At 31.1% G+C, this 26,481-nt stretch overlaps 2 protein-coding genes across 7 annotated transcripts; both read right to left on the bottom strand.

Annotated features, from left to right (window-relative positions):
* Nucleotides 1-1,247: 1,247 nt before the first annotated feature.
* Nucleotides 1,248-10,312, bottom strand: LOC105108119 (transcription factor TGA2-like). 6 transcript variants are annotated; one of them, XM_011002303.1, is made up of 13 exons: nucleotides 10,006-10,312; nucleotides 9,231-9,356; nucleotides 8,462-8,609; nucleotides 7,286-7,371; nucleotides 6,315-6,391; nucleotides 5,978-6,238; nucleotides 5,613-5,681; nucleotides 5,470-5,529; nucleotides 4,200-4,277; nucleotides 4,043-4,094; nucleotides 3,506-3,777; nucleotides 1,906-2,154; nucleotides 1,248-1,729 (listed from the first exon to the last, which is right to left on the bottom strand). In XM_011002303.1, the coding sequence occupies exons 3-13, from the start codon at nucleotides 8,545-8,547 to the stop codon at nucleotides 1,583-1,585; spliced, it is 1,437 nt and encodes a 478-aa protein (XP_011000605.1). In that variant the 5' UTR covers nucleotides 8,548-8,609; nucleotides 9,231-9,356; nucleotides 10,006-10,312; the 3' UTR covers nucleotides 1,248-1,582. The 6 variants fall into 6 exon arrangements, with proteins under 6 accessions (XP_011000605.1, XP_011000606.1, XP_011000604.1 ...); XM_011002304.1 differs by lacking the exon at nucleotides 9,231-9,356 and adding an exon at nucleotides 9,043-9,084; XM_011002302.1 differs by lacking the exon at nucleotides 9,231-9,356 and adding an exon at nucleotides 9,043-9,084 and having other exon boundaries at nucleotides 8,462-8,605.
* A 7,153-nt stretch (nucleotides 10,313-17,465) lies between these two features.
* LOC105108134 (sigma factor binding protein 1, chloroplastic-like) lies at nucleotides 17,466-17,946 on the bottom strand. The gene is made up of 2 exons (XM_011002325.1): nucleotides 17,610-17,946; nucleotides 17,466-17,491 (listed from the first exon to the last, which is right to left on the bottom strand). Exons 1-2 carry the CDS (start codon nucleotides 17,944-17,946, stop codon nucleotides 17,466-17,468), a joined length of 363 nt encoding a protein of 120 aa, XP_011000627.1.
* Nucleotides 17,947-26,481: the final 8,535 nt, after the last annotated feature.

Below are 26,481 nucleotides of genomic sequence, written 5' to 3'. Positions count from 1 at the left end.
TAAGTAGAATATGTATGATGATTGTCATCTTTTTTATTTTTTATTTCTTTTTTTGTAATAGAAAAATAGCATATTAATTTATGACACCTTCAAGATTAATTGCTATAAATAAGTGGCTATCAAGAAAAAAATATTAAGTATTTGAATATTGTGAGAATTTGATTCAGTATCTTTATTTTTACAGTTCTGTTTTTATGTGGTACTATATAATTACTTCTTCTTTTTTTTGTAGAATCGTCTTCTCACAGGAGGTAATTATAAGAAATTAAAAAATAGATTGTTGTCTATGGCTAGATCCCGGATATAAAATTTTTTGATAATATCTTTTTAATTATGACTAATATCTTATTACAAATAATTTTGATAATTTTTGAAGAAGAAGAAGAAAGCATTTACTTATTACAAATACTGTAATTTATATACACACACTTTTAATTTCAGGAGAAAGACACATTAGTCAAGATAGTATTGTAGTATTAGGTGCTTTTTAAAAATATTTCTTATTTTAAAATATATTAAAATAATTTTTTAATTTTATTTATTTTTAACATTAATATATCAAAATCACTAAAAAAAATATGAAATTAATATTTTTTTAAGATAAATATTTTTTAAAACATGCTACCAAACAGTTATTAAATTAAAAATTTCTCACACAATCGTGATGAAAACATTGTTTGTTTGTGTTGCAGGTAAGCTTTACGTGAAAAAGGTTCAACAGGGGGAAGACATTTAAAAGAGAAGTTACTGTTACAAGTGATTCACACCGTTTTACTTACTTAAATTACCTTTACTTAATACGCACAGTTTCAATATATTTATAATCTAGAAGGTACGAGACCCTGTTCTCGTTTTCTATTCACGCCTATATACAGAGGCAGTTGTAACAGAATAGTTTTTATCGAAAGAAAAGGAAATATTATTTTTTCCTCATTCTCTGCATTCCTAAATTCCCTCCTATCCTCTCTCAATTCTGCTCCAATCTTCCCCGCCTCTGTTAAACTTTTCACCATACATTTATTCCTTCATCAGTTTGTGAGGCGTGCCGCGCAAACAAACACGCATAAAAACCATATAGCCCACCTTGTAAACAAACACGCACTAAGACTTCTGGTTTTATCCTTCCATGTTTGGTTGTCCTCTTAACAAAAATGTTGGAGTGTCTTAACATTTTCATTAGCATATGCTTTTTTAATTTTTATTTTCAACTTTCTCATTTTAAAATATGAGTCTTCAACATAAGATAATAGGTTGACCAGGATGAATAAATCAACTCAAAATGAAAGTTTCTCAACTTTCAAAATCATTTCGAGATTGTCAAGTACAAGGACAGCATCTTCTAAACTTATCATTACAACTTGGATAAAATGAAAACAGGAAGACGATCATCAGGCTACAAAATTCTATGCTCTAAGATGATTAGTATGAAAGAAAGAACAGTACCATGATACATCTGAGACTACAACAAGAGGAATGCAGAAAAGAAAAGCTATTTTGAGCACTAGAAACAAGAAGCACTGCTGGATGTGGAATGAGCCTTTGTGATTTTTGTGCAGAACTTGAGTTCAGATGCAAAGCAGACTCACTCTCTCGGTCGCGCAAGCCAGAGGGAACTAAGAGCTCGTAAACGGGAGAAGTAATCGTGTATTGCAAGGAGAGCACGAGCAGACTGACGGGTGGTTAATATTCGATGCATTTGCTGTAATGTTTGCTGCCTCAAATTGTCAGCCTGGTTTTGTAATATACATTAAAAGAAAGTCCTTTTGAGAGATGATACTACGAATATGGAGGCAAGAAAAACTCAAGACTGTATCTCGTTTAGGAACTCTTGATCAGTATTACAAATTTCAAGGTTCTATGGGATTTCCATGCTTTAGGCAACATGCAAAACAATTAGAAGCATACCTGGCGAATAAATCCCTCGAGGGTGCCTAGTTTTCCCATGGCCATGGCCATCTGACCCATGTAATTTGCCACGTTTCCAGATGAACCTGAGGAGCCAAGAGATCCGCTGGACAATGTCTCAGCCAGGGACTGCTGCAATGCCTCCATCCCTTGAGATAATGCATCTTCTGCCTGTTGGGAGGACTGCTGCAAGTTGCCAATGCCCACCAACTGCTGGTCTGTTAAAGGCTCCAAATGATTCCCAAGAAGCTGCAACCATGATCATTAAATTTTATCATGTTCTCCAACAAAAAATTAGACATAGGAGTAGTTTGTTCAGCCACGAGCCAAAGGCACTCTAAGAAATGAAATGTGAAAATCAAATCAATCCATCAAAATAACAAGAGAAAGGAGACTAACAAACACGTTGTATGTACCATTTATTGGGGCTATCACCATTTATTGGGGCTATCAGGAAAAGGTCATGAGCTTTCCCTTCTAAAATGCATAAACCAGTGCATACAAATTGTATTCCAACAAAATATAAACTCACAATTATGCCCGTATTTTCAGGCATACAAGCACACAAAAGGAAGCAGGCGGCAAGAAAATTTCTTCCTCCCACCACACATCTGGGGTGAGGTGATGCTGCCCTCTCTGCGGCCCTCGATCCCAACCTTGTCTTCTAAGATTAACTTCAAGCTATACAGATAAATCTGTATGTTCACAAAAATAAACATGCCCATGTGCATGTCCCAATAATGTAGTGTTGCTGGAAAAACAACTCTATTACACCAAAAGGAAATTACCATACAAACAAAAACATTTAGAACAGCCTAGCCCCAGAAAGGCTACAAGAAAATGAATTTAGGGAAACGCAAGGGGTGCAAATGAAAGAACCAACCTTACCAACTTGCTGGGAAGATAGGCAATGGCATACCAAAACTTGATGATAATATTCTAAAATGTCTGAGAAGTAAAAACCTCAGTTTCAGAGCAGAGGACTAAGGGATTCCTATGGCAGCTTATAAATAATAATTACTCAAAGTTCACCTTTGAACTTCTGAATAGATTTGATGTCAAGAAGAAACTGTGAATCATACCACTCAGGTCTTCAGATCAAAGATTGACAAGTGAAATGGGAACTGGATGGATCCTATATGAGAAACCTAATGATAGGGAATAAGTGAGAACCACTCAACCTCAAAGCTTAATATGTTAAGTGATGCACCAGGAATGCTTTTATATTATATTTCTCTAACAGAATATTTGCTATGCAGTCAAGTAGCATCCAGTGAACCAAAGACCTTTTAACTACCAGCATATGGCTATAACAGTACAGTATGAGATTGTCTAACAATCCAAAACCCACACCCAAGTAATTCATAATTAATTGGTTATTTCTACAAATTTGCAGTTTGACACCCTCGCCCTGCTAGGTAGAGCATTAGTAGCATCAATTCTTTATTAATAAATTAAATGGAGAAGAACCGAAAACATACAGTTTTTACAATTCTTTTTTCCATGCAAGATTACAATACTCATTTACTACTTGAGTAATGCCACCTCTCTTAGAACAAATCCCTGCATATGGAGAACATTGAAAGCACATTAACCTTACCTTGAGGAGTTCAGATGAACGGAAGCCACCAAGCCACAAAAAACACCTCTCTGCAGGCGTCTTCCACATGCCAGACAGCAAATGGAAAACATCAGCCTTGGCTGCATTGCTCTTCAGCCTGAAAACTTCATCATAATGAGCCATTATACCATCAATGATAATACGAAGTTCTGCATCACCCGTGTGAGAATTGACAGCTGATCTCAGCTCATTAATTTGTCGATTTTGTTCCTCCAGCCATCGCGCATATTCTACATCAAATGCCATGGCCCCTGCAAAAAGATACAGTTAACCAGCTAATGTGTTAGCATGCGAATGTTTGTGAACTTAAACCCTGGAAATGAAAGAACCACAGAAATTTCAAAGTCATTCCAATATATAAATGTAGAGCTAACATCATGTTCATTGGTTCAATTCAACAGACAAGAATATGTGGAGCTCATCCAACAATTACCAGGCATGAAACATCTAGTTTATTCCCAAAAATGCACTCTTTTCAAACAATGAATCTTGCTTAGTGAAGAAAATAGGCATTACCATTTCCACTCATTGAATGAGATTGGTCTCCTGAGCTTGATACGAAAATTCCCTATATGAGAGAAAATTCGGTGAAATGAGAGACCTCATAACGAGGATGCTTAATGAAGAAACTAAAAGCATTATACAATGTGGCACAGAATTAGCCAAACCTAACCTGCTGCCGTGCCCTTTGAAGCTCCTGTTCCAGTTGGGTTAGCTTCAACCCGCTACTCTCAAGCTGCTGGACATATGCCTAGGGAGACACATGAAAGGATGAAACTCAAATAATTACAAGAGATTTTACTGGGCTGCATGCATTTAGTGTGTAATAGATAAACCAGAAGATTGTGTGTAAAGAAATTTCACACAGGTAGAATCATAAAAAGTTCACACAAAGGATGCACTACCGGATCTGCTGTAACAAATTATTGCTAGAAAAGGCATGTAAGTGCTTATAACATGTAAAAGTTAGAACTAATTGTTCTGGCACATTCTTTTCTTGGTCTTATCAATGATTTTAAGAAAAACAAATTACTGAGTAATATTAGAACAAGATTACACCAAGGTAAAAGGTAGGAGAAGATTCTTGAACTCGTTTGGGAAGTTAATTTCTGACACATCCTCACTTTTCTCTTTTAACTCTTTTAAGTTTGAAGATGAATCCTCTATAAATTTTTGGGAAGATCTGGGGCTATAGGTTCTCACTTTTCTACTGGTTTTAATTGCCTCTATAGTTTTTTCTGTCTTTAAGTTGCCTCCATAGAAAACTTCTATCATATTGAGAAGCGATGTTTTCCTTTGGGAATTCTACAGATTTTCTTCCAAGTAGAGATAAGAGAGCTGGACATCAGCGACATCTGGAAATTTTTCTCGTAATTGTTCCATCCTCCTTGCACACAGATCTGACCTCGTCTCATTTTCCTTGGCTACCTAAATGGAAGGCAAATGTACCTTCAATGCGTACCATGAGTCGGTTCATCTGGGGCACCAATCAGTATATAATCTTTTGGGACAAGCAATTACCCATCTTTCTGATCAGGGATTGGATAGTTTTTCTAGCATTGCAAAGGGGGTTCTCAATTGTTTTTTGTCTTATTCAACAGGAAAGTGTATCCTTCTCCTTTGCAAGCATTTCCCTTTCTACTACTAAAATGTTTTTCCTATAAAGTAAACCATAATGAAGTGAAGCAAAGTCATATCCCCCATGTGCACACATCTTGGCCCATGTTGCCCTTAAACGGGATTAGTTTTTAACCACATTAGACTATGCAAATTTAGCTATTAGAAATAAAAATCAGTAACAATGTCTGAGAGCATAACAATTAAGATCAATACCAATTTGTGTGACAACATTCAATTGCCATTTGAAAATTAACCGGTAAAGAACATGCTGAAAAAAGTTTGTTAAGAAACAAAAACAAGTACAGGTAAAGGATGAAACGTACTTTCTTCCTCAAACGGCTTTTTCTTGCAGCTTCTCTATTTTGAGCAAGCCTACGAAGAGTCTGCAAAGTGTAATCAAACAATCATCAAGTAAAACTAGAAGGAGTAGCATATTGTGAGTGCAATTAATATATAACATTTTCACCTTCTGGTCCATTTTATCTTTTGATCTGTCACTGGAATCAGACACCACAAGAGCTGTAGATTGATCAAACTGCACACATACAATTTTTAGGTGTTAGAATGGAATTGATTTGGTCCATCCAATACATTTTCTAATGAGCAGAATGAATAATGTCATTGCTTGCTTCATCAAGCAAAAGAAGAGATGCAATTTGAAATCCAAAAGGCAAGAATGGTAAACTAGAATTCTTGATTACAGGCACTTATTAGAAACAAAAATATAATAAAACTATTGAAACAGTGTACCTCCTAAGCAAATTTCTAATTTTACAGAATTAAATGCTTAACATCATGTAACGAGAGTACAAGGCAAGAAAAAAACAGCACCCTTCGATTTTTATCATCTGTGTCTGCATCTGTTGAGATATCAGTCCTCGGACTAGCATCAGCCATATTTGTCTCCCCCCAGTTCTCAGTATTAACACTTGGTATAGAGACCTGGTTTGACTGTTGAATGTTTTCTAACAGTAACTTCTGAGTCTCCCCCCAGTTTTCTGTACTAACACTTGGTATAGAAACCCGGTTTAACCTTTGAACTTTTTCTAATGGTAACCTCCGAGACTCCACTTGGACAGAAGATGACTGTTTCTGTCAAGTCAGGGAAGAGGAAAAAATTAGTAGAAGTAACCACGTGGGCAAATTATCACCCATCTAAGAAACTCACCTTGTCAAAAGCACCACTATTGAGGGGGTCAGAAGGGATTGCTTGAGTTCTTTCTTTTGCTGAATTGAACACAGCACCTGCAATGGCACATATTACATACAGGACTTTGAATAGGAAGACAAATAACATTCAATCTAGTTTCACTACTTCATGAAAATTGATGTTAATTTTGTTCTGTGAAACCCAAAAAAATATTTTCACAAGTATGCTACATCTTGTTAACACTTTTAATTCTAGCTGGTTGTACATTCTTGAAATATCTATTTTTTATGTCCTAATAATATATGCACAGTTATCCATTTCCATCGATCACATAGTTTTCTTTCTTCAGTTTCTTCGTTTTGATTGCATCTTTGTTTATTTATCAAATGCCAACAATCATGGTAGGCAATGTAGGAGATCCTTAATTATTTTCTATGCACTGTGATCAGTATTATCTGATTTTTTTCTCCCACTCTCTCTTTCCACAAAAAACTATTGAACATGATTTTTCTTATGGTGATTTTCAAAGCATTACTATGTAGACTATTCTGTGAATTGTTGCAATTAGAGTGATATGGCTCTTGATTCTGAAATATATTGCAACCCCAGCAAGGATTTTACACAAATAACTTACCTTGACCGTCCCTAAAAGTTTAAGGTTAGCAGTTCATTTAGCAATAAGTCAACATCAACTGCTTTAGTCAATTCAATTTAAGAACAGAGGATGGTCCATGCATTTACTATCTTGGGGGTGGACGTAATTTGCCCTTGTCCAAAAACATTAGATTATATTTTTCTGCAGAATAACAATATTCCTATGAATTTGTTTCTGCACAATTAAAAAAAGAATAAGTTTTTGTGAAAATTTTAGATCACTAAAAAGATATCAGCAGATAAAATTTAATTATAGAATCTACTAGACGAAAGAGCACAACAAGCTGTGCCATTTTTAAATTAGTCCCTTGCAAGTTGGATTGCTCAAAACTTACCTGGACTCAGGTCAATAGCATCGTCCTCTAAGAACACCCCAAAATAAGTAGCAAAGTGAGGATGGATCGTGCTTCCCTCTACACAACTGAAGCCATAATTGTTACCAAATAAGTACCAAGAATTTGTTGAGTGTTGTAATTTTACAACCAAAAAGTATCGAGCGACACCATCAGTCCAAATAAGTCATACATTATGTTGTGTTTTCCTCTTCAAACCAGTAAAAGTAGATACATCTTGACCAAAACTTCTACATACATCATGACCAAAAATTTCACAATTACCTTCCAGATTAAACTTTTAGAAACAATAGAGAGTATACCACAATTACTGGAACAACAGGGGAGAAAGAAGAAGGGAGATGGAAAAACACGGTCAGCAATTGAACTGCTTGGGAGAATTTCCAACTTTCAACCCAAGACCTAAGGAAAAATGCAAAAAAACCTCTGAGATAGAGAGTGGGGTGTAGGTAAGTACGAGCCTCTCTTAGCCTGCCTTTTATTAAGTATTAGGAGAGAAGCAACATCTTCATCTAACCAAGTTGCTCAAGAGCTCACCCCTGTGCAGGAAGCCTCCCTCAGTGCTGACCCTATAGTTTGTTTGATTAATATGTCTAGGTACTTAACCTCTCTCTCACAATCAAGTTCCTCTAGACACTTGCAAGAATATTTAGCAAATAAAGCAATTTAACTTAAAATGGTTCCCATCATCAGAGCTTGAATGGTATATAAGCTATATAACCTTGACAGAGTGATGAAGCATGGAAATCATTCATATGTAACTAATGCAGAAAAGCTTTTATGAGAACAAACAAATTACATCACACTCTCAATATCCAGACAACACATTCAAAATCATTCAATGCCAACCTTTGAAACTATCAATCAAACAAAGAAATTTCTGGTTATTATTATACTCTGGCCTACCAACTTTTGAGACGATGTTTATACTCTGATATTGACCCACTAGAAATGATTTATGATGTGAGTACAAGACACCCGGAAATGAGTTCAAGTTCTTGAACCTACTATTGGTTATACATGTGTGTGTGCGTGTGTGTAGACAAAAATAAAAGTAAGCAGAACAGGCACAAAGAAATCCAACTTGAAGGATGAAATAATGAATGAAATGTTCAATTGAAAACATGTATATAAAAAGTAATAGAAGAAGAACTGTACATTGCGTTTGAAATTGGTAACTGAGGATCAAAGCTCGGCATCACTACAGCCTTCTTCTCATCTTCTGCACCAGTTCTACTCCCCATGCATCATCGCCATCTTAACCTCCTTGGTCCCCTTCAAACAAATCAGCACCCCAAAACACTGCCTAGAACAAAAGGCCAGAAGTATCACCAACTTCCTTCAGTAAAAACAATTGAAGAGAAAGGGGAAAAAAAAGATAAAGAAAACTAAAAATATAGTAATAAACAAATATATAAAAAGCCACAATTTCCTTTAACAGAATGAAACCTAGCAATATTAGTTCATATACATAGGACAGAAAAGTTTTCCCAAAACCTAACTTGAAAATCTATTCAACTAAACCAAGCAAACTCCACATTGTCCATCATCCACAATAACAGAAGATGTTTCTAAATTTCCAATTAAATTCTGAGGTATGCAAGGTACCAGGAAATAACCAGATAGCAGAATCTTGATGATTTTCTGGCTAGTGTTGATAGATTTTAGAATCAATCAGCATCTGGCTAGCAATACAGTCAAGCAAAAAAGAAAAAGTAGGTGCTCACGGATGTTCTTACCCAAATCAGCCAAAGTTGGTGCACAAATTGAACTAGCTAAGTCTGAGACGAAGCAATAATTCTATGCATCAGATTCAACAAGACCAAGCAAAAGAAAAGGGGAGAGGAAAAGCAAAACAAACTCGAAGAAATCAAATCAGATAACTCATCAAATGGACACATATGGGTCACACGCTAGCAAATCTTACCATCCAACCTTATCCATCATCTCACATGACATCCAGAAGAGAAATCAAAGAGTATCACTTCAAAACCCTAACAGCATAACTTTCAACGCAAAATTGAACTTCAGTATCTACTTAAGCTTGGCCACTCTGTAGCAATAACAGACTTCAAGATCAACCCAATAGGATGGTAAAATCCCTAGATACAGATGCTACTTAAAATCAAATTCATCCATCCAGCAAGCAGTACACAATTTGCAACAACTCAATAATGCAGCAACGATGGAGAATGACACTACAAAACCCAGAGTCCAATATCAATAAAATGCTCTACCAATTCAACAATACTCGGAAGCCAAAAAATGATGGACAAGGGACATAAAAACCTTGATAGTGAGCAACTTGTAAGATCAAAATTCTACCCTAAGATGTGAAGTTACAAACTTTCACCAAAATCAAGCTGAAACACTCCCAAATTCATCGCCTTCAAATATAAACGAGACCTTGACCGCATCAAGCACGGATTTAACACCAAACTAGTAATACCCAGATAGCCAAAATCAACCAAAAAAACCAATTCAAACTAAAAAAACAAAACAAACTCACTTCCTTTACTATAAAGCAGCAAACTCTCACTTCATAAATGATTGTTTTCTAGTCAACATCACAACAAAGTACAAAAAAAGCTTAAGAAGGTCAAAATTCCACCCACTTTGCAAACAGGCAGCAAACCTTCACTTCATAAGTTGATTGTTTTCTAGTCAAAATCACAAGAAAGTTCGAAACAAACCAAACCCACCTGGGATTCTGTTGTTGTTGATGATTTAAAGCTTTCAACTTTGCAAAATTGTATGTATTCGATTGTTGGAGGTAAGAAGAGAGTGATGAATGGATCGTTCCAGTCTCTGGACGTCTTCTGTGAGAAATCTTCCACTTTCCGAGGACTAATGATTTATTTAATCACTATAATAATGTTTTGGTGCTTTGACATCAATTGCTTTTTTAAAAAAACAAATATATCACGTTAAACTAAAAATTTCAGAGAAAAAACACTGTTGGGAAAAATTTGAGGTAATAGTATAGTTTCTTCTTCTAGCGTTCTAAAATGTGACAATTATATGACACTTTTTTTAAACCTAACATTGATTAAATGGATTTAGTATTGCTACCGGTAAGTCCACATTATTTGATAAAACATACATATAGATAAATAGATAATTTATATTTATATATTTTAAAATTACTTAAATATTATATTATTGAATTATTTTATATGCATGTATTTCTATTTTTATTTTTATTTTATATTTTTAAAACTACTTGTGATTATAAAATATAAAAATATATTGAGTTTAGTTAGAATTTTTTAATTATAATTATTGTAATTTTTTTAAGTGGGACAAAATTTTAAGTATAATTCTTTTATAAAGAAAACTCTGTCCAAATTTTGATAAAATTATAAATATTTTAACTCTTTTAAATCATAAAATAAATAAAAATTATAATTTTATAAAAAAATTCAAATTTAAAACATAAAAATAACCCAAAATCTTATTAAATATCAAACCATTTCTTAAAATAATTTACTTTATAGCATAAGAGGTTAAAAATATGATATTTTATTAATATCATAATTGTCAACCATCATATAAATTGTTGCAATTACAAAGCACAACATATATTATGTGTTGCATTTTTAATCTATAATATTATTAAAAAATTATATTTCTCACCCGATATATCCTAAAATTATGTTATCTTGCGGGAACTTTTACTGTTTTAGCTTTTAATTATATTATATGTAATAATTTCCCGATTTTTCCTCCATGTTTTTGCGTTTTTTATTTAATAATCTTATTTTCTGTTTACTGTGTCAGTATTTTCTGACACGGTAACAAGACAGCCCACCTTTCTTACTGGCAAGTGACCAAAGCTTTGGATCCCATCTGCATCTTAAGACAAGGTCAGTGCCTGTTAATCACTCTAATCCTGCCACGTGTAAATTTCATATAATTTTGCAATAATTTGTACTTTTCTGTCTTGGCCAAATAAGATTTTGTTGGAAAAAAAAAAGTAGCGATGGAAATCAGTGATTGCTAAATTCGATAAAAAAAAATGAATTATTGCTCGGTTAAATAAAAAGGTAAATACTGAGGAATCGCAATTTTATTGAAATCATTAAATGATCAAATTTTACTCCATTGTACTAAAACTAAATACAAGTACTGAGGAGTTCGCTGGTCTCGTGCTCCATTGAGATTTTTATTTTATTTTTAAACCTTGTATGAATTTGCATTTTAAACTTTGTTTTATGGTTTTAATCATGAATTTTTTATATAATATTATCATTTATGAAAAATTTTAATTTATTTATAAGTTTAAATTCCTGTATGTACCCTTATTTTGTAATATTCACAATGTTTAAAAAAAAAAAAAACAAATTCCCAACTAAATAGAAAATAAATATAGACAGCAATCCAGAAACTTGTTTCAAAAACTAGTTTAGTTTAATATATTGAATCTAGTTTAGTTTAGTATATCACTTTGATGATTTGTGATCCAAATCTAAACTTAGAATAGGTTTTATTAAACCATATAAAATTTAATTTGAAGTGATCTAGTTCATCTAATAAGTTAAATAATGCCTTGATCAAAATCCAGTTTAGCTATATAAAAAATTATTTTAAAATTTTTATTATTTTAATTTTAAAAAATTAAAATAATACTATTTTAAATTAATTGGCATGAATTCAAGATAAAATTTCCAATTTATTATCATATCCAATTAAGTTTAATATCTTTGAATAAAAAATATTTCAAAACCGCGGCAGAGACTCGAGAATCTCACCCCACAACCACCCTAGCCCGTCCCTAAAAAACCTATGGGCAGCCGGCAACTTTTTAAGTCGTAAGAGCAATAACCCAATTCAAGAGCAGAATCATGGCTAAATCCGATAATTACAGGAGGGACAAATTCCCCCTTTTTAGGCATGAAGATAATCTCTTCCTTCCATGGAACACGTGTCTTGCCTGCAAGCAGAGTCCTCCACTAGCGCTTACCATCAACGTCTTATCAAGACGCCTAACTTTTCCCTGTTGAGGAATAAATCCCTTCTCATCATCCCTCCATGCCTTTCTACCAAACATTCAATGGCTGCTTTAGTATTAGCCCAATCATCCAGAAACAAATTCCGGGATCCTCAAAATCATTTTAAAGATCTGGGCTCGTGGAGTTATCGTCTGGTAAATGGTGAGTTGTGACAGGAGGGAGCAGGCGGGCTCGTCGACATGGCCATCATGCATCGCAGAATAGGAAGCTTTTGGACTGGCTCCATGCTCTTTTCTTTCGAGAGCACACGAGCTTCTGGTCCGAAACATGGCGACTCGTAAAAATAGTTCCAACGAGATCATCCATGCTCTGACGAGTTAATCTGGGGATTCAAAGCGTAACTTGTGTTAGAACTTTAAATTAAATTGAATAAGATATTGATCCAGTTAGCTTGTTCAATTCAGATTTAATTGACTTAGCGGAATCTAATTTAGAGCTAATTGAATTAACAGTTAAAACAGCATATTATTGTTTTAATAAAAATATTTAATTGGGGCTCATTCAATGATAATAGTTCCAACGAGATCATCCATGCTCTGTCAGGGGATTAGGATCACTTGTTCTCTCAGAGGCCCTCTACTCATATAATATGACTTCCAGGGCCATTATTAACGAAATTATTTATTTATTCATGGCTGCCTTTATTTTGCTTTTCGAGAGAATTATTAAACTCAGGTGTAGCCCGGGTTATCCTAACTTGTTTCAATTAAAATCATATTATTTTAATTTAAAAAATTAATTTTAAAGGAGAAAAAAGGTTAAAAAGTCATACCGAATTTAGCAAAGAATCATTCAAGTGTCAAATCAATATAAAATGGTCTGAATGTAATAATTATGACTAAGAATACATTAAGATTACCATGAGATCACTTCTGGTTTATTAAGATATTGAAAATGACACATGATCCATACAATGTTCTTTGTCGGTAATAAAAAAATTAAAATTAATAGTAAGATAAATAACGTTCTTTTCTAGCTTTGATACTCTAACTGGAATAATATTAAATATAAACCTTTTCAGTCACTAGTTTCGTGGAGAATCGAACATAAAGGGTTTTTTTTCGACTCATGTAATATGACTTCCAGGGCCTTAATTAACGAAATTATTTATATATTCATGGGTGCCTTTATTTTGCTTTTCGAAAGAATTATTAAACTCAAGTGTAGCCCGGGTTATACTAACTTGTTTCAATTAAAATCATATTATTTTAATTTAAAAAAATAATTTTAATGGAGAAAAAAGGTTTAAAAGTCATACCGAATTTAGCAAAGAATCATTCAAGTGTCAAATCAATATAAAATGGTCTGAATGTAATAATTATGACTAAGAATACATTAAGATTACCATGAGATCACTTCTGGTTTATTAAGATATTGAAAATGACACATGATCCATACAATGTTCTTTGTCGGTAATAAAAAAATTAAAATTAATAGTAAGATAAATAACGTTCCTTTCTAGCTTTGATACTCTAACTGGAATAATATTAAATATAAACCTTTTCAGTCACTAGTTTCGTGGAGAATCGAACATAAAGGGTTTTTTTTTTAACTATGGACAATGTAATAATTCTGATTTTATGTTTTAAAGATATTTAAAAAAACTGAAAAATATTTTATTTTCTTTAAATTTAATTTCTTATGTTTTCATATTATTTTGACATGTTAATATTAAAAATATTTTTTAAAAATTTAAAAATAAAAAAATATTTTAAAAAATAATTACAATTACAGTAACAAAAAAAAGAACTCTTAATAAAATTTTATTGCATTTTATTTATTTTCATCTTAATATTTATTTATTAGATTGATGGATTTAATAATACACTTTTCTTCCCTTGTATTTATAGGATCTAAAACTTAAACCACTCGTATTTCACACCTTACTAATTGAAATTATTTATAATTGTATTTAATATAGTTACATTTTATTTGTAATAATTTTATTTATTCAACCTGGTTCAAAAATTATATCAAAAGGAATTTAAATTATTAGATTAGCTTATAAATCATGAAATCAATTATTTTTATTAAAATAACAACACTTCATATTTTTCTCTTGTTTCTTGTTAATTTGACAAGGTTTAATTAGATATGAACATTAAAAAAGTAGTCAAATTAATTAATTTTTACTGGATTAATATTCTATACAATCTTATCAAAACATCAAGTATAAATCAAGTCTCAAATCTTGAATTCTATAAATTAATTTGTCAAATCAATCATTATATTATATATTTATATATTCAAGCTATAAGCCTGGTTCTAGAAAACATTAAACTATATTATCGTATATATTTATATATTCAAGCTATAAGCCCGTTGTGACAAACGACTACATGGTTCTAGAAAACACTCGTGGAGTGATTTCAAATATTCTTCTTCTTTTTCCGGGATTTATTTAAAAATTACTACCATTAAAGTGACTTTAAAGATTATTAATTAATACCGAGGCTTGAACGAGGAGCTGCAGTTAATTTAAAAACTTGAATGTGAACGGGCCAACCATCTTGATGGTCAAGATCTTCTCGAAGGTCAAGGCGAGCTGTATCGGTACGGTCTAATCCAAAATCTTCTAGAAAAGAGGTGGTCTTGTCCACCTCGATGATTACGACGGCTACGAGGTATTATGACGTCAGACCGGTGACAGGGTCAACAGCTTACAGCATCCTTGCCTGATCATTTGGTTCACGTAATGCCACGCTCTCTGTACCCGGAACACACCAGATGCCACGTGGCATGCATATTTTAAACTTTTCAATTTACAACTGTAAATTCTCTCAAATCTAACAATAAAAATATCTAAATTAGTTTTTTCAATCTTGTTTGATAATTTACCTGTATTTCGTTTAATTGACGGTTTCCCTCTTTTTTTTTTCTTGTTTGCATTTCACCATTAATTTTATGTTTTATTATTTTTTTATATTTCACAATAAAAATTAAATTAATTAAAATTATTTGAATATAAAAATATATTGAAATTCTGAAATTTTAAAAAATATATTTGAAAATGGAGGTAACACTGTGAGCAACAATGAGAATATATTTCTAGGTTAAAATAATTGTTTAAGATGATATTAGATTTTCAATAATTAAATAATTACAAGTTTAAATTTTATTATTATTATTTAATTAATAAAAATTAAATATAAAATATTGTGAGTTTGTATAAATTTGAAGTATAAAGTTTTTTTATTTAAAAAAATATATTAAAAAATAATATAGATTATATATTAAAATCTTATTTATCAACTTAAAATTTTAAATTAGAATAATATTTTAACACCAAGATATAAATTTTCGATGCCAGAGCATTATTTATGTATCCACGTTAACATATTACCCCGAGACCTTATCAGGATGATGCACCGATCAGCATTAACAATTTTTTTAAAAAAAAACAATAACATGAAATAAATTTAAGGTAGTATGTCTATTGACAGAAACCTCTTGTCGTGTCTATTTTCTAGAGGCAACGTGTGGGAAACCAGGACCAAGACAACGACCTTTTCCATCTTTTTTTTTTTTGTTTTTTTTTTTATCGTTTCGTCTTCTTGCCACTTTAGTAAAAAAACTGATCATTTTTTAAAAGCAACGTCACATAAATAAGTTATCGTCTTTTTTTTCTTGCATTTGTTCCTTGATTATCTGTTTATGAGGAGAGTTGATTTTGAATTTATAATAATTTTTTTATTTAATGATAAGCGTCACGCTTCCATATATCAATTTTTTCTTACATTATAAAAGTGACTTCACAAAGTATGCCAACGTTCACAACATATTGGATTGTATATTTATTCTTACACGAGTGATATTGCAAGTCTTGATTCTTTTTCCAAGTAAGCCAACATATTATATATCTTAAATTATCTATATTATATTATAAAGTATTTTGGACCTCCATTAATAGTTTAAGTTATTAAATTAAATTGATTTTTTTATATAATACTAGAGTATTGATGATCAAACGATCGTAAGTTTGAATCTTATCATTTTTATTTATTTGATAAAAATTAAATATAAAATAATATGGATATATATATATATATTTTACGTCCAAAATACTTTTATTATATTATAGAATAATATAAGTTATATCTTAAGATCTCATTTAATGACTTAAGTTTTTTAGTTAAATTGGTTCTTTCACAAAATACTTATATTCTTTTTAATAAATTGTTTTCGCAAAGAAATTAAAATTTACACTTTTTAAAGTGATTCAAATAAAATTTTTTTAAATTTAAAACTTACATAAATACATATAATTTTTTACTTAATTTTTCATCACATAAAATAAAAATAATAAAACCTAAACTTGTAATTAATTTGCTATCAAAACTCTGATAAAAAATTAATTTAACTAAAAACTTAAACATGCGCTTCCATGAATACTTTTTTTAAAATACAAGTGTATTTTTTTTTTAAATAGATCAATTAACCAACAAATTGCAAAAGACGAGACTTAAAATATGAACAAATTTTGGTTTCAAATCCCATGTTTTTTAATTGTTTATAAAATTATCATTTCTCATGGTCAGTCAAGTGCGGCACACCAGCTTAAAAAATAAAATAGGTCACAAAACCTATCGTGGCCGGCCCTCAACCATGGAGGCAAGGCATCTATTAATACCTCACTATTTATTAAAAAATAAAAATAAATTTGAATGCTCAATTGGGTGGAGCCCTAGCAAAGCCATCTCGGGTTCCTTAATTCAGCTGGTTTTCCAATAACTGGCATGTCTAGTTTAATAATAATAAATTAAAAAACAATCCCAATTACAGAGACTGACACAAAACAAAACACATACTAATCTCCAAAATCTTCAGCTAGCCAGTCAGGTCAAACAAAATTAAATAATTGAATCCACTAGCCATGACCTTCATAGCCGTCATAACAGTTAAAAACGCTTACGCAATGTTAACATTTCATCTCCAACCCAAGTACATCATTGATCTGGGATATATATTTTTTCTCTCCTTTTTCTTTTCTTGCAGCCCATAAATGAACTTCGAGTAGTGCTCTACTTATATAGGTAGTTTGCATCATGTCTGAATTCATAAACTGTAATGAATATATACGGAACTAGCTAATCTCAAATTATAATTAATGGAGAATTTACATAGACATAAAGCATATGATGATACAAGAGCTAGCACTCAAAGAAAGAACTCATACCTAAAAAAAAAAAAAGGTTCATCAGTTAAGCTCAGCCAACCATGAACTAATTAATTAAGCACATCTAACTGAAAGGATTCATGAAAAAGGCTCGATTGAAGCATGCCCATGAAAGTACTCTCTTCCATAGATGAGAAAAGTTCTCGGTCAAATGACTCGAGAAAAGACTCCGAGCTTGTTGTTGATGGTGATTGATTCGAATTTGTCGAAGGAACTGCCGATACACGATGATCATATTCAGCCCTTTGGTGAGAAATCTCATCAGCACCATTAATGTCCATAAATCGTGCAGCATCGGAGTCTTTGCCGGTAAGTTCTTGCACAAGAGCTCTGAACTCCGAGGCACTAGTCTTCACTTTCATAGGGCTGGATATATACACGACCTTGATCGCTTTTTTACTTCTCTTCGCATATGATCTCTTGCCACTCTTCATGTTAACTCCAAGTACATCCATGGCCTAGAAATTAAAGGGTTTGTGTACGTGTGTGTTAGCTAAGATTGTTCTGTGAAATCAAAACATCTTGGCAAGGTTTATATAAGGTACGGAAGTAGAAGATGTTGGGCACGAGAGGGTGGTTTCCTGGAAGGTGATTTGTCTTGGAAAACAAGGAGAAGGAAGGGAAGAAAATGATATAAATTGATTGCGCAAGAGGAAGAGCACCAAGGGAAAGCAAGGTGTTTAAATAATTAAATGCAAGGAAATCTTGCCTTGTTAGATGGCCCGCAATTATCTCATATGCATGTAAGGGAGGTAATTTCCTAGAAGGTGATAAGATTAGAGAGAGACAAGGCAGGAAAACAAATTAATTAAGTACTAGGGTCGGTTGGTGGTGTGCAATGGAGGTTGGAAATCGGAAGAAACAAAACCCTAAAGGTCAACAGAAGATTCTATAAAGGTGCTTGGATGACCCGTAATTTCATAGGTGTTTTGTGAGATCTAAGCTCGGGAAGTTTATGTTCATTGTAACCAGAAGAGGAAATGGATCGATATAACGCATGTGCGCCGCCTCATGTGACTAAGGAAAAACTATGATTTTGGAATTCACGACTCAGGACTTGGCTCGAGATCACTGACGAAGACATCTGGGGACCCATGTAAAGATCTTAGAAATTTAGGATCTTAACATCTCGTGGAGGAGGCTAAGTATTTCGTCGTATGTTAATTTCGACCTGTCTAGCATACATTAGATTAAACAATATAGTATTCACATTAAAAAAAGGGTAAATATTCAGTTAATCAAATGTTGTCCCTATCACCATCTATCTCAACTTCTGCTCGTGGCAAGACTATTTTGTTTTGTCCAGGAGGATATAATTAACGTTAAATTTGCGTGTTCGTCATTTTATGAATAAGAACTGCAATTAACCTTAACGTAGTCTTATTCCTTGCTGTCTGCTTGATGTGTTAAATATAACTGGGTTGTCCTAGCTAAAATATATTAAATAATTTTGGTAGCATTTCATTACTATGACGTAGAAAAGATGGAGATAACAAGAAGGATATGAGATATATATATTTCTTGTTTTTTTTTTTAAAAAAGAAGTTAAAATGATAAAAATTTACTCTAAAATTAGTTTAAAAACAAGTTTTTTATATATATTTTTATCTTTATACTTTCAATAAAATGTATCCCATCATTTTTATCTTAAAACATTAATCAAACATAATCTAACTTAAGTTTAATTATTGAAAAAAAAAGCTAAAAAATAAGTTAGAGTTATTGATATGCAACACACACTATGTATATTATAACAAAACATCGCTTAGAATTTGTTTGGGAATTTGATAACTTTTGTTTTTAAGTATTTTTTAAAAGTATAAATGTTTTGAAAAAAATATTAAATTGATATTTTTTAGTGTTTTTTAATAATTTAATATGTTAATGTTAAAAATAAAAATAAAAATATTTAAAAATAATTTTAAACAATACTTTTAAAAAATATCATTCACCATAATACTGAGTATATTGAACATGCCATTGATCAAAACAGTATGATTTATTATTAGATAAACAACATTTATAATTTTTTTAAAGAATCTTTGGCTACCAATTTGTTTAACTTTTCACGATTGTTTTTAGGAGAAAACATGCTCAATAATCAGGATTAATGTAGACGAATTCTTAATTATTTATCTATCACAGAACCATTTCAAGGAAATTATTAAAACCAAAGGCGAGAAATTAGATATATTATAATGGAGTTTTTTATATATATAAAATAATGGTCGTATTGTTTGGGTGTGAAAAAAACTGATCGTTAATTTTGTAACAGTTTTATTTATTTGATTGTCAATAAATAATTTGAAAGACAATTAGGATCAAGTTTTTATCTAAAACAATCATTAATTAGGTTAACTTAACATTTTCTACTAATTTAAAATTGGACCTCAGTTAGTTTTAGTTTAAAACTATATTTTTTTACAATAATGTTATTTTATTTTAAAAAATACCCTCTAAATTGATGTGATTTAAAAGTTTTTTTAAAAAATTATAATTTGAATTAACTCGTGGGTTAATCTAGGCTGGAATCTTAAACCAAGTGAATTCCAAGTTATATCTTATGACAACGCAAATAATATTAAAAGCACATCTTTTATATTAACACAAACCATTCTCCAGAATTTAATGCATCTTTCTCAGTGTGGGGCTCTGGAAGCCAACTCTATATATCTATATAAGCGGGCTTCGCCTTAAGATTAGAATTTGGGCTGGGCTTTGACAACACACAATCTGTTTGGGCTTCTTATTAAACCTAACCGAATTTAGTTTATGTGAACCCGTGTTGTAAAAGGTGAACTCACTACCTTCATTAACGATTTTTGTGTATTTTTTAACGTGGTTGAAATTATTTTTTAAAATATTTTTTTGATAATTTTAATATTAAAAATTAAAATATTTAAAAAAATTATAAAAAGTTATTTTGAAAAATTACTATACAGTACATTATCAAACACTTGTGTTGTTATTTTCAGAACCCCATTTTAATCATCCTGGAGATGTACTTGAGGTGATTCTCCTGCAGGCCTAATTGTTGAAGATTGCTTGAGAACTTAGTCTTACCTGTAATTTTTATGACCTTTTCTGTCATGTATATAGAAATAGATGGAAGTATAGTTGCTCCCGAAAGCTAGTTAATTAATTCCTGTGGTAAGAAAAATTGGATGGAAGATTTCCCTATTATGATTCATGTCTCTTGTAACGAGGGATTATCCTAAATTGCTTAAAGATTATGGGGATAACACTGAGATATTGTAAACTATGAAGGTAGAAATAGAACAATGAAGAACTCATAAGGACACAAATGCAGTTTAACCTAAACAAGCCGAAGAACATCAGGATTCTAGTTTTGAAAGACAAAACCGTAGTTCCTTTAGATTCAGATTCAGGTTGGTTAAGGTATTCCTCGATGGTGCTGTTTTTCCAATTTCCAGTGGTTTTTTGTTCATGTGAATGTTCCAAATGTGAGAACACAAAAGCTTATCATGTAAATTGTATTGCATTTTGCTACTGTTCCAAAACAAAATAAGCATAAAAAATATGTTTCGTTTAATAAAAAAACAAAAACATAAAATAAATATATTTCTAAAATAGTTTTGAAATGAATTTATGGCCTTGTCTAAAGCTATTAGCATACAACAACGATTTATACAGTGAAAAATTGTGTTCAAAGCAAGACAATGCCCATCTCGGGTATAGATGTGGTCCTAGCTGGTATCTTGTACAAGTCTTGCTTCAAATCTCGACTTCATTCCCCATGACATGGGATTTTTCTGGTTTTTTTTAGGGTTTCCTATCATTGTATAATTACACTTTTCTGAGGAAAAAGACGAGAAATAAATTCCTCAATTTTGTCCGTCATTCTTTGTTCAGGCTAAGGCTTAGCCTATCTCCGAGTTTCCACCTTAATGGGTTTGCTTCCTGTATCGATTCTTTGATTGCATTTTGCTCTACAGTCTGGTGTCGAAGAGCTTGGTATCAAGTTTAAATTTTCAAGTCGTTATTTTCATATTGATGATTCATCGCAAGCCTTCTTCTCTGCCAAAACCTTTACCCTCTAGAGGTTAAGGATATCGGATCACCTTGTCAAGCTGCACATGTCTTGTGACACCATAATCTATTCTCGAGGCCAGTTGAAGTTGATGAAAATGTTAGCCAGAATCTCATCTTTTGCTGCCCTTTCATTGAGAAATTTTCTGTACTATATTGCGAGGGCCTCGAAAATCTTGAAATTTCTGGAGGCCATCATCGACACTCTCCAGACTTACACGCCTTCAAATACGATGCCCACGTCGAGGTTAGTGAAAGCTACTTGACAATTGCATAAACCAAATGAGATCGAGGGAAGCTTTTTCCTCGAACTAGGAGAAACGATGGCAGTGAGTTCAGATATTATAACTCCAGGACATAAAATGGACTGCATGGGTTTCAACAAGATCCTGGCAACTGTGCTGTCAATGCCTAACCTGGGTAAGGCCCATTTATTGATATATCGAGCTTGGTAGACAGAAAGCGAAAATGCAACGGCTCATCCAATTCTAACATTGACCGGCTTGCTTTCCAAGAAAAAAAATGTTACAAAAACGACACTACAAAGCTTGTTTTACATTTTTTTTTTTTTAAATGGATAGCCAATAACAATTGGTAGCAGTCTTATTAAACTATGATTAATCTAGCAAGTGAATCTAGTGATTCGATTGACCTCACAAGACACGATTTAACTTATTATAGAATCAAAACCTAAGTGGGGCATGATTTGAATTTTTTTAAATTAAAAATTAATATTGTTTTAATTTATTTTTTAAAATTTTACAATAATATCTTTTTAAATTAATACGCGAGTCATGGAACTATCAAAATTTTATGACTATTATTCACAGCTCTGTGATGTTTCCAAAAATTCAAAGTCTAGTAACCTGAAAATAGAGAAAAAAGAATGTTTTTAATGTTTACGGTACAATGAATAGCTACATTAGTCTAAGGACCTGTTTAATTTAGCATTTATAAAAAATTAAAAAAAAATCAAATTAACTTTTTAGTATTTTTAAATTATTTTAATATGTTGATATTAAAATTAATTTTTTGAATAAAAAATATATTATTTTGATGTATTTCTAAGTAAAAGATATTTAGTGTTTTTGAAAAAAATTGAAATTTTTTTAATTTTTTATTTTCCATAAATTAATGTTTTTTTTTATGTTTTTATATTTTTATAATGAACTAATATTAAAAATATTTTTTAAAAATTAAATTAAATTACCTTGATATAAAAATATTTTAAAAAATAAATGGTGAAGCACTCTCAACAATTCTCAAACACCCCTTAATTATAACCATAACCTCGCAAGGCTAACTATGATTCCTCACATGGCATATGAGTAATCGAGCATGCCAGTCTTGCTGTCATAGAGTTTTTATGTCACCAATAATTAAACCATACCAGGACGAATAGCCATGTCGGTTGATCTAGATTCGAGGCAAAGTATTGCTCGAAGTGCATGCCTTTAATGTTAAGCTGCCGACATCTGATTCGGGAAGCCGTGCAACAACGTAGTCATTTGTGCTTCATTGCCGAGCTAATAATTTATTATTATTATTATTATTATTATTATTATTATTATTATTATTATTATTATAGATATCTAAATTATTTAAAAATAGTTAAACTATACTCTTTATAATTATTTACTGGTTAGTAGTATATAATGATGATATAAAGAAAGATTCTGGATGACAAATCTGGAGTGAATTATCCATGAGAAAGTTTTATGTTTCTGCTACAGCATTCTGATAGGAGTTTCCTCCGATTCGCAGCTTCAAGAACTCGGTGTCAAGTACACAAGGAAATGAAGGATTGAAGATGTGAAAAGTTCGACTTGCTTGAAATACCCAAGAAGCTACCTCGGTTTGATAACGTGGTGGTTCCAGGTCAACTAGTAAAATCTATCACCGACAATTAATGCCTCCCTATCCTTGTGAGCTGTTGAAATTCTTTAATGGCAGTGACAATCTTCCTCGGAAGTTGTCCATTTTCATATTGTCCTGACGAGCAAATAACAAAGGAAATGCGTTTGAATCAGCTTCAGAGCGTTGGATTCCCACCAACTTGAAACATGGTTTCTTGTTCACCGAAAGCACCAAAGGGATAGAGAGCTGATCCAAAACTATCCACCACGGCCTCGATGAAATCCCTCCATGGCAGAATTCAAGAGACAGCAAGCATATAAATCCATCTCCCTGGCAGAACTCGATGCTCCACGCCATGACAAGACCCCGTTCTCGCGTCATCTTCTTTTCCTAAATAGCTCTCGAAACCCTCGTAGTTAGGCGCCTCAATGAAATCCCTCCATGGCAGAATTCATGAGACAGCAAGCATAAAAATCCATCTCCCTGGCAGAACTCGATGCTCCACGCCATGACAAGACCCTGTTTTCGCGTCATCTTCTCGTCCTAAATAGCTCTCGAAACCCTCGTAGTTAGGCCAATGCAAGAAGCCAAGATGACAACCTTCTCAGGGAGGAAATCCAAGAGCTTGTTTCACCTGTCTATCCTTGTTGTCTAGACTAGTACTGCATGCAACAGTGCATCAATATAAGGTTGTATTGTAAAAATATTTTTTAAAAATTTGATTTTTTATTTTAAATTAATATTTTTAAATTCTTTTAATGTGTTAATGTTAAAAATAATTATTAAAAAATTAAAAAAATATATTTTTAAATAAAAAACAATCATTACTATATTCTCAAATACTTATAGGATATGGTTTTATTAATGGTAAATATTTGTCCACCAAACCCTTTTTTTCGACTTGGAATACATGACCAGTGTTAATGGGATGTCAAATTTTTCTTAGCCCACGTTACCTGTCATTTGACTTCAACATGAAGATTGATTTTAAAAAATATTATACTGTAAGGACTAAGTTGTCCGTCAGGTAAAGACACATGTGATCCCTCTACTTTAGGTTTATTTATTTATTTATTTATTATTATTTATCAAGTCTGCCCCTCTGTTATAAAACTGATTTTTTGGGAGGAAACCGATTTTTTTTCAGAGTTTGGGGGAAGCAATATTTTCCTTTGATCATGTTCTTAGGAGTAAATATTAATATATATTTAAAAATTAAAAAAAAATAATTTAGTATACTCATTTAATTTACTTCATGTGTCTAGATCTGTCATTTTCCCATTAAATAAAACTCTAATATATTAATCAAGTTTTATTATTGTATTTTATTATTTCTCCATGTTACAGTTAAATTAAGTTTATCTCTTCGATCTAGTTAATACAAATCATTACTGAAAAATATTTAAAAAAGGTGGAGTGGAAACCTTTTATTGCATCAACAGTGAACCAGATGGAACATTTTTTTTCACTAGCACCATTTTTTTATTGATTTTTTTCTTTTTATTTAATAATTATAGTTTAGTTTTGCTAAATCATCCCTTAATGAATCATAAAATAAAATTTGAAGTTCATGTGAAAAAAGTAAAAAGTAGAAAAAAATATTAAAACATAATAAAAATACAACATCAAAAAACAAAGACAAAATCCACCGTGGATTGCAATAACTAGCCACACTGTTTCCTTTTTCTTTAACTTTTTTATCACTTGCTTCTTTTTTTTTTTTTATAACTAATCCTTTCACTCTGAGATGAAGTTTGACATTAGGTTAAAATACCATCTCTTTAAAATTTATTTTTTTATTTAAAAATATTTTTTATTATTATTTTTAGATCATTTTAATATATTGATATAATAAATAAAAAAATTATTTTAATATATTTTCAAGTAAAATTTATTTTAAATAATAATTATTATTATAATAACAACAAACTTTGAGTTAATATGAGATGAGATAAAGTTTTATATTTTATTTTTATTAGCTTTATATGAAAATCTCACGAGGTTAATAACAAATTTTAATATTGAGTTAATATACAAATTAAAAAAATAAAATTTTATTTTATTAATTTAAACAAAGTAAAACTTGAAGCATTTAATTTCACATTGCAACAAATATTTATCTTATTTTCTTATAAGAGATAACTTTTTTTTATCTCATGATTCTTTTATCTTAGATCATTAACAGAATGTTTGAGTATAATCAACTTATTTATTATCATTTATTTTATATATATAGGGATGAAAATAATGGAAACTAAATTTAGTATAAAAACCAATGAAAAAATAATAATGAGAGATTTGATTGAAAAATATAATAAAAAAGGATAAAAAAAAAGTAATGAAAAGAATAGAAACTAAAATTAAATAAAAAATAAATGAAATAAAATATTAATGAACAAATGAGTATTGTATTTGATATAAAAACAAAACAAAATCAATTGGAAATTGATGAAACTGACAAAAAAATCTAACACAAGGAAAGACCAGTAAAAAAAGAAAGGATCATTATTGAATTTTTTCTCTATTATTATTTTTTATCAAAATAATATCATTTTTACTTTTTAGCTAAATAAACAATCAAATGGTTAGCCGGTAAAAAATCATGTTAATACCCGTTGATTTTTTTTGCTATTTTTTTAAATCAAAACAATATCATTTCTATTTCATACATGATAAAAAAATCCAATTGATCTGGGTAATCCTGATTATTCGACCCAACTCGTGACCAAAGACATGATAGGATTCAACTCGTGGACGGAGTTTTAAAAGCATGATAAAAAAGAGAGTATCAAATATGATATGAAAATTCAATAAAATTTAATAATAAGGAATGAAATAGCAAAATAATAACAATAATAATTAATAAGAGAACTCAAAATAAAAAAAATTGAAATCATAAGAATGAAAATCAAATTAAACAAAAAAAAAAGAATTAAAATCAAATATTTAGGGAATAAATCAAAAAATATAATTCAATTAAAAAAAGATTAAAAGAAAAATAAATATGAATTAAAAAAAAGATGATCAAATTTGATAAAAAAACCATAAAAAATCAAATACCAAGAAATGAATTTAAAAAATAA

The sequence above is a fragment of the Populus euphratica genome, unplaced genomic scaffold (assembly GCF_000495115.2).
Source record: "Populus euphratica unplaced genomic scaffold, PopEup_1.0 scaffold182.1, whole genome shotgun sequence".
Lineage (NCBI taxonomy): Eukaryota > Viridiplantae > Streptophyta > Magnoliopsida > Malpighiales > Salicaceae > Populus > Populus euphratica.
Note: the sequence above shows the minus strand (reverse complement) of the source record. Positions and strands in the feature narration are given on the sequence as shown.

Coding starts and splice junctions, on each gene's coding strand:
- LOC105108119 (XM_011002303.1), bottom strand. CDS start 8,547: ATGGGGAGTAGAACTGGTGCAGAAGATGAGAAGAAGGCTGTAGTGATG. Junction 7,372..8,461: donor TTACCAATTTCAAACGCAAT/GTACAGTTCTTC, acceptor TTATGGCTTCAG/TTGTGTAGAGGGAAGCACGA. Junction 1,730..1,905: donor TCGAGGGATTTATTCGCCAG/GTATGCTTCTAA, acceptor TTACAAAACCAG/GCTGACAATTTGAGGCAGCA.
- LOC105108134 (XM_011002325.1), bottom strand. CDS start 17,946: ATGGATGTACTTGGAGTTAACATGAAGAGTGGCAAGAGATCATATGCG. Junction 17,492..17,609: donor TTTCTCATCTATGGAAGAGA/GTACTTTCATGG, acceptor TTTTTTTTTTAG/GTATGAGTTCTTTCTTTGAG.